A 9,536-nucleotide genomic window follows, 5' to 3' on the forward strand; every position below is an offset into this window, starting at 1 on the left:
GAACTCTTTCTCCGGGAGCCAGAGACGGGTCATCGCCAGGACATACAACTAGGTAGATCTGTTCGTGATTTGATAAAGTCAATAAAGGATCACATTATACTGCTTAAGTATTTATTTTACCTCGTAAGGTTGAGGTTACTCCAACATTATCCGTAGCATTGATGCATGAGGAGAGTATAGTAACACCTTGGAATGTGACTGCGTAGTGTGAAAGATGACCTTGTATGAAGAAATGCAAAGTAAAAATAAATAAAGGAAGGGTTGTCTCACGAGAAGTCACCAATACATGTACTATTCAATTAAACTTATTACAATTGACATAACTAGAAGGTCCACATGGTTAATTTAGATATTTGTGAGTAAAATGCGGCGAGTCCGCCTATGGATTCTTATACATCCTGTCCCTGGAATTATTGATCCAAAATGCCTCCCGTTCCCCAGGCTCTGTACAAAATAATTTGCTGGCATAGTTCATAACCTGAGCAATATCTTGACAACCATTTCTGTTTATCTCAGTTAAACATTGATTTTATACAGTAAATGGAAAAGTGCATTTTATCATGATTAAATTTTCATCTTGTAGGAATTCTCTGAGCTAGAATTATGACGTTAGAACGGAAGTCGAATTACTAGAACTTAAAACAAACTTCCAAGTAAAAAGACTCAGGAAAGGCAGATGTGCGTTGAGATGTGACAACACCTTGAATGTAGCACTTCCTTTCTTACTCAGGGTACGTCTGCCTGAAAAACCATTACGTCACAAAGGATTTTCCTGGGATCTCCCTCACATATATTCAAGAATTTTGGCTAATGAATCTGTCATAGAGGAATTCACACACTCAAATAATACAAATTCTTTCATTTTTTCAACTCAGGGCACAAGTTAAATTCATTGGAAGAGTGAAAGAGACGGTGAGAGAAAACGGCCGCGCCTGCTCAGTGCTGTCTACGTGAGTTTCCAGCTGATCCAGTGTAAGGCAGCAGACGACGTGAGGAGCTCCGCGTACGCTATATTATAAGACCTCTCACCTCCCCGTTACACCTCTCAGTGTCTCTGTGCGTTTGTGTGTTGCGTGAGACTTTACCATGGCTGCTGCAGCAACCAACGCCGTCTACAGCCAGGTGTTTAAGGTGAGTGGCGGCGGCGGCTAGTGATATACATCAGGTTTAATAGACAGTTTGCTGATAATGTTGCACAATGTTCTATTCTTTGTTTTATATATATCTAGAAAGATGTTTTAATGTATTATAAATTCAAATTTAACCGTTATCACTCAGGTACTAACGAAATATTTGACTAAGCAACATAATTGATTTTCACAATTGCATCACTGGGATTTTTCTCAGTGACTCAGTACCTTTGATTTTTTTTAAATTCACGCAGATACACACACTCAAATATACACCATTGATTGACAGTAGGTATAAGTGGAAGAGCGCACGTGAAGGTGCCTAGCTCCAGGCTAGTGTCTCAGGAATTTGGGTTTCCATGTATACTTTTTATCGATATATCATAGCGTTACTGCATGTGAATGTTGATTGGGCTTGAGTGACTTAAAAATTGTTTGACGGAATTTCTCTGACGTGGCAACAAAGTCGGTACAAAAAATACGGTCCATATCATTGACCTGGCAGCCTGGTTAATATGAGTGGGAGGGACTGGGTTTGATTGATGTGGGTACGGGAGTAAATTCTTGGGTAGCTTTGGGTAGTGGTTGTTTTGATAAGGACCTGCCTTGTATGGGCCAGTAGACCTTCTGCAGTGTTCCTCCATTCTTATGTTATTTTATATACAACGAAAGTTGTCTCGCTGTTCATATGCTGAGAGTACTAATCCCTATTTTAGGTTATATGCAGCTTTATTAACCCCAGTGTAGTAGATCTCCCCGACTCTCCAACCCCCTTTCCTTTCCCCCTCGTTCTATATTTTTTTTACTTAGCTTTTATATATTTGTTTTTGTACTTTAGTTCATTGTCACATTGTATTTTGACAAACTTTCATTTCCATATTTATCTTAATGTGTTTCCAGCTTTCTAAGCATGTTTTCATTTTAAATATACACCAGAACGCACAAATATCTTCGATCCTGGAGGTGCCTCGTATTTTAATGCTTCAGTATCAACTTGTCATAACTGGGTGTTTCGTCTCTCTTCATCCATGTAAGACTTCCACAATCTTGGACAAAACTTTATTGCATTATATTCAATCACTTTGTTCATCATGTCTTCCACTGCGAATCCTGTGTTTCATCCATGTCCTGAACTGTACATAAGTGTCTTTTTTCCACATCTTGTCGGTATCACCATATCATTCCCCCTATAATTTTTCTGTTTACCCAGTGTGATTCCGAGGATTCGATTTTTATTTCCCTCTGTTAATTGCTCAGTGATGCTGCTGCTTGTATTTCTTTTTTGTACTCCAGATAATTTGCTGAGTCGGTAATATCGGTTACTATCAGTACTCATCCTTCGTGAATAATTATCTGATGAAGCACGTCCCTTTCCCTCCATCTTCCCAAGATTAATTCATATTCTAGGTCATCTTATTCTGCTCCATCACTAAACAGCCTTTGAATCCTGACAGCCAGCTCTGAATTGTACCTTTGGTAACCCTACACCGTTTTCTAAGTTCTATACTCCAGGCTCTGCATAATATCCACACCCCAAGGAGTACTTTCCTATAAACATTAAAAATATCTCTTCTCTATACACAAAAGATACGAGTTATCAGGAGTTCCGAAATTATTATTTGCATCAGTGTAACTAACGGCATAAAGATATATATTTGCTAATACTAACAACAGGAAGAGAAACGAAAGCAGGAAGAGAAGCAGCAGAGTCGTGTGGACTCTGCCGCTGCACCAACAGCTGTGACAATCAATACATGGTGCAGGCAGTCACTTGCTGACATGCTTTAAGTAGAGGACGTTCACCCATCCCACCACCTACAAAGTAATTTTTTATGTGGTCAATACTAGTATTGGGAATATCTTAAGTTAACGCGTATTAGCTGTAATCTCCCAAACCGCGTTTCGAAATAACTTGGCTGAGTTGCTTGGTTCACCTACCCTGGCAGTTGTCCTGGCTAATTGGATAGGTTTCCTTCCAAATGTTTTGACACTTGCCTGTTATCAACAACTAGGTCACTGATGCCATATACAGATATGCATCCGAGAGTAAATTCACACTGAAATGACCATGACTGCAAAAATAATTTTATTTATTTTATTATCACACTGGCCGATTCCCACCATCATTCACTCCATCACTGTCTTGCCAGAAGGGTGCTTTACACTACAGTTTTTAAACTGCAACATTAACACCCCTCCTTCAGAGTGCAGGCACTGTACTTCCCATCTCCAGGACTCAAGTCCGGCCTGCCGGTTTCCCTGAACCCCTTCATAAATGTTTCTTTGCTCACACTCCAACAGCACGTCAAGTATTAAAAACCATTTGTCTCTATTCACTCCTATCAAACATGCTCACGCATGCCTGCTGGAAGTCCAAGCCCCTCGCACACAAAACCTCCTTTACCCCCTCCCTCCAACCTTTCCTAGGCCGACCCCTACCCCGCCTTCCTTCCACTACAGACTGATACACTCTTGAAGTTATTCTGTTTCGCTCCATTCTCTCCACATGTCCGAACCACCTCAACAACCCTTCCTCAGCCCTCTGGACAACAGTTTTGGTAATCCCGCACCTCCTAACTTCCAAACTACGAATTCTCTGCATTATATTCACACCACACATTGCTCTCAGACATGACATCTCCACTGCCTCCAGCCTTCTCCTCGCTGCAACATTCATCACCCATGCTTCACACCCATATAAGAGCGTTGGTAAAACTATACTCTCATACATTCCCCTCTTTGCCTCCGTAATAAATCATTTCAGCTTACTATTTTCTGTTCCATTGTCTGTACCAGCTAATCTGCTGCATTTTGATTTGCTTGACCTATGATACACGATGGTATTAATATAATCTCTTTCAGAAAAAAATAGCGGATGTGTTCAGAGTGGGTGCTGGAGGGGGCCTCTGCTTTTGTGGCATTAACATGTACTTCAAGAACGAGAAGTTTTATGACGACTGGGTGATGCCTATCTTCAATCGCATGGAACCAGAGACAGCACACGCAGTGGCACAGCAGGCAGCTAAATATAAACTTGTGTCTAAGGAGAAACTGCAGGAGTCAAGGCTTTTGGTAAGTACTCAGCCTTCGTCTAGGGCCAAAATGGATCATAAGGAATCAGTGGAAGATGAATCTAGCAAAACTTATGACAACAGTATTGGGGGTGAGTTCAGGGACTCCAGTGAAGACTTGATTGGCTCTCAGTATGATAAAGAATTGACTCGAACCTTTGAACCGGTATGTCAGTCAAAGGTTTATGACTCTGAATTTGAGCCTGATGAAGCCTGTCCCGTGCTTTTTGGTGATGCTAATGAAAACTGTCAGTACCAGGTGGATAGTGATCTGAGGGAAGCTTGTGACGAATGTCACAAGGTTATTAAATGTTTAGGTGATGAATCCAAAGTATGCAGTGTTAAGAAGACATATATTGGTGATATAGGCCACTATAGGAGTGATCTTAGAGCCTGTGCTTGTAATTCTCCTAAAAATGAGCGGAACTGTGTGACCCCAGACTCTCCCTCTCTTAGTATGAGAGTTAACATCGCTTCTCCGCTGAGGAGCAGTAAGATGTCCCTAGCCACTATGGTGGACGGTAGCAACCCCGCTTACGACCAGGATCATCCCGATGAAGCTGTAGATCTAGTTGACAAAGTAGATGAATGTTTACTCTCCCGTGAAGATGATTGCATTAGAACAAATATAGTCGCTATTGTAGACAGCGTAGGTGAAGAGTATACGTGTAACAATAGAGACGAACTGAGTTCGACCACATCTGAACTGCGTGATGGTAAAGGCTCTTCCGATTCGGTCTAAGTGGTGACAGTGCTTTTATTAAACATAAGCATGCGTATAAATATATCGGATTTCCTCCAGTATAGGTTGTGGATTTGACACTTTTTTATATATGAACTTAAACTTTCATGGCATGAGCACACTATTATCTTACAAAATGTAAGATTATCGATATTTAGCTTTCTTACATCTAGCATGGAGAGCAATACAATGCTTATTTTTATACATCCTATAACCGTTCTGAAAAAGTTAAATGCAGGCATTGCATGATAAAAGGATCCATAAAAGTGCATGCACCTGAAAACTCTACATTCATTTTTTATTTTCTATCGGAATTATTTTTGTGTGGTCATAATTATTTAGTCGCTTTATTTTAACTTATAATTTAAATCTGGATTATGAAACTTAATTTTGAGCCTTTTGTTTTGTTATAAGTTAATTTAAACTTTACACAGACCACTATACAGAGCTCAAATAAGTTTAGTAACCTTTTTTAATTACTCTTTATTTTGTTTTCTTTTTGGTTGGCAGACTTCTCCGGTGTGTACGTGTTCCTCGAATCATTCTAACACAGATATGCTGAACTAATGACTGCTAGTCAACGCTGCTTTGAGACAGAGGCAGAAACTGCTTTAATTTGGAAGTTCATTGACGCTCCTCACAATGTGAATGATTTTAGCTTTAATCTTTAGTTACTTTTGACATATCCATTTTAGCTTTAATCATTAGTTACTTTTTATATATCCATTTTAGCTCCTTTAGTTCCTTTTTTTCTTAGGCCATAATATTAACGAAGACGGGAAGGAATTAGGGTAGGATAAAGCAGCAAAAAATGTTAGGGGTGGGTTATAAATGTGGTTTTTGCTAGTTATTTGTTGCAGCTTTAATATCTAGTTTTGATATGTCCGCTTTTAGGTTCATGTACTCTAATTTACATAGTTTTAATGTATGCATGGTGCCAATTTATGAATATATTTTTCATATTTTTTAAGCATGTCCACGGGTGTATACACAGTATATCAACGTGCAGTTGATAAGCTAACAAACAAAATTCAGGACCACTTTTGACAATGTTAAATATAATTTAGTGGTATGTGAAATTGTAATATTCATTAAAATAATTAGAATGAATTAAAAGATAATTTATGGTTTCATTAAACGGAATATTTTGGAACTCATGCTCTTTGAGCTGGATAAAGTTCTCTGTAAATAACTTTTGAGATTTGTTCATTCTGTTTGGAACATAATTAACTGTGACTACAAAAAACATGGTGCTGATGGTGAAATGTGTAATATTCATTTTGTTATTAATGGGACAAATGGAGACTATAAATCAGACTATTTGTAACCTGAAGAGGTTGAAGTGTTGTCTTGTGGGTTCATTTATGCTTTACTGAATTCATGTACTGTAATGAAAAGTGCACATTTTGCTTTGTGCAACTGGTACAAATTAATAATTTAGTTCCCCTTTATACTTAAATAAAACTTTAATAAACTTTTATATACTTCATCTTGCTGATTCAGAGGAGTATTATCAGAGGTCTAGGCGAAGTTTGGCATTATTTCGCATCAAAGACTTTTGTAGACCTAAGAATTATTATACAGAGAACGGGCCACATTGGAACTGGAATTTATTGAAAACCCTCATTCGATGTTACGAAAAAAACTTGTAGAACAAGTGTGGTTTCCATTTCACTAAATTAAAATTATATTAGTGATTAAGTATTATTGTGACATTTTACCAAATTAGTCATTATTAGACTATAAATGCTGTGATTGTGTAATTAAGTTTTCCTAAATCGTGTAATCAATAGGTCTTAACCCCAACTAACGAACTAACCAATCATTTATTGTGAAACCAAATGGTAATTTCATGATTTTTTCCCATCATTTTGTTTAAAGATGTACAAGTATATATTTTTATACAGACTCTGCCTCCTAGTATCACCATGGTTTATATAATATCGGTGAATTTAGGGTTTTTTATATTTTCATCTTGAGTCTCATCAATCTAAAATCTTCAATTACTGTATTTATTGGGCATCGAAGACTTTACTTTTTCTGGCAGCTGAAATAGTACCGTGTCTATTAATGATCATCTGTAAATAGCACACAATTTTTGTACTGTTGAATAAAATTGATCATTTGCTAGGATACAATTTTTCGCACCCTTTTCACTGTCAGTTACATGTGTGATGTGTGCTAGTAGGGTGGCTAGCAAATGTTTCAGTTGTGGAGGAGCTAGCCATTCCAGCTAGCACACATGGAACCATTGATCTCCCACCAATCACGCCTGTAACTATACCTGAATATGATAAGGAGCCTGTCACTCTTCCGAACACACATATAACCCCATCCGAAGCTGGAGATGAGGTAATCGTACGGGAATTACCTACTATAAAAGACAAGTTATCCATGCCAGAGAAAAGACGAGGATGTACTTGTACTTGCTTCCATGGCAGACATTGGTCTGAGACACCCATGAAAGGGAGCCAAGGCCGGGCCACCTCTTGGAAAAGGCCCGGACTAGCCAATTATACCGGTGAATCTACTTCCTACATGCCAGAGAACATCAATGGTACCTGTTAATTATTATATACGATGTATTATATACGATGCATGACTGTCATATATGATGATCTGCCCCATCACTTCCCAATCACTCTTAATTAACCGGGAACACAAAAATAACTTCATCAACTACTTGGATCAATGTTATTTGCCCACTCGCACAAAAATTTAATGATTTAATTGTCACCATTGAGACATTAAGGACAAATATTCCACCATAAATGACAATACGTACCATCATTAATACAATCCATAACTATGCAATTTAATACATGAAGCTAACAAAACATCGTATATCGTATCGTAAATGCTGAACCCCCAGACTTGTTCAGAACTTTCTAAGTTGCACTATCAAATGCAAGGAATAGAAAGCAAGAACCTAGGCGACAGGAGTGGGAACATTTTGTTAGTTAAATAAGTCTGGCTTGAAAAGGCATAAATAAAATAACCAGGAAAAAGAGTAATAATGTTGCACATACCTTTCCTCTTGAAAAAAAAAAATGACCTATAAATAACTGGTCCAAAGTATCCAGGCATGAAAAACTCCCATCTCATGTTAGAAGGCTGAAACTGATTAATTTTATGATCCAAAACAGTGAGTGATTGCCTCTTCACTGAGTATGAATTATAGTGCGTTAAATAACGTCGATCAACCGTTCCTGGAGAGGATGGTATAACTTATATCCTCAGCTGTACGGCAGGTCCTTAATAACCTTTTGTAAGCACTATAATCTCAATTCCATCGAGGGTGTTCTTCCTACTTCCTGGACTAATAGTCTCATTGTGCCTATCCTTAAACCGCAACAGTCTCATACATTTAGACCAATCTCCTTAACTAGTTTTCTTTGTAAAACTTTTGAAAGAGTGATACTTAACAGACTATACTATAGAATCAGGCACCAACTTTCCCCTCATTACTGTTTCCATGATATGAAAAAGTGTACAATTATATTTCCACCTTTCTCGCTTCACTACTAGTTTTACCACATATTTCGATCTAAAACCTGCATTTGATACCGTTATATTACATGAATTAGCCGAAATAAATATTGGTGGTAGCCTACTTAGTTGGATAATACGACACCTGTCAATAGAGTATCCTCTGTTCTCTACCAAGTCTTTAGAAGCGAGTCTAAAGAAATTATCTAAATTCTCTAACTTACCTAAACATATAGTTACAAGCTATGTTGACGCCATCATGAACCATATAACAGGGTATAAATAGACGAGTACCACTTATAACGAAGTTCAAGCAATTTGTAATCGATTAGGCTTCATCACATCTTCATCTAAAACGAAGATATTGATCAGCAAACTACATGCCACACCCATCTGTTTGCAGATGTTCTCTAAACTGTTGTTGGCTACAACCCCAACTATGGCGCTAATTTGAGAATGATGTATACAGCCTATATTAGATCCTTAATTGCTGCACCCTGTAATATTAGCTAAGGAAAATTTTCTCTGGCCCTTGGACTTAATATGAGGAGGGAGCTTGGTGTTTCTAATATCAGTGATAGGATTATTGAGATTAACACTATTTGGTATTAGAATGTTAAAAAATGAACACCCGACACTGTCATTATGAATCTTAATAAATGTCTAGAAATACACATATATCTAAATAGGTTGTGAAAACATGCTATTATATTAAGTTTTGTAACGTACGAACTGTATCACTGTAAACAAGAGCATTTCACTCTTCCATGGACGATGTGTTCACAAGTAATCCCTTCGTTAAATCGCTTGTAAAACAACTGCTCAATAAGAAATTTCGTAAGTTATATACACTGATGGATCAGAGCAGGAGTCTTTTGGTAGGGCTGTATCTGCTCTTGTTGCCACCTCCCTAGTTTAGAACGATAGGAACTTTGTCGAGTCAGGCATAAGAATTAACATTGGGCGTCTACACTGTAAACTGAATTGTCTGCCATCCTAATGGCGCTCGCTGACGCTACATTATGTCACTGAGCCTGACTCTTGATTATTACTGATTCTGTCATCAATGAAGGCTCTTCACTCATATAATGACTTACAAGATGC

At 38.0% G+C, this 9,536-nt stretch overlaps 1 protein-coding gene across 1 annotated transcript; it reads left to right on the forward strand.

Annotated features, from left to right (window-relative positions):
• The first annotated feature begins 940 nt into the window (after nt 1-940).
• On the forward strand, nt 941-5,085 carry LOC128692107 (uncharacterized). The gene is made up of 2 exons (XM_070085133.1): nt 941-1,131; nt 3,993-5,085. Exons 1-2 carry the CDS (start codon nt 1,087-1,089, stop codon nt 4,941-4,943), a joined length of 996 nt encoding a protein of 331 aa, XP_069941234.1. The 5' UTR covers nt 941-1,086; the 3' UTR covers nt 4,944-5,085.
• Nucleotides 5,086-9,536: the final 4,451 nt, after the last annotated feature.

This window comes from Cherax quadricarinatus, chromosome 15 (assembly GCF_038502225.1).
Source record: "Cherax quadricarinatus isolate ZL_2023a chromosome 15, ASM3850222v1, whole genome shotgun sequence".
NCBI lineage: Eukaryota > Metazoa > Arthropoda > Malacostraca > Decapoda > Parastacidae > Cherax > Cherax quadricarinatus.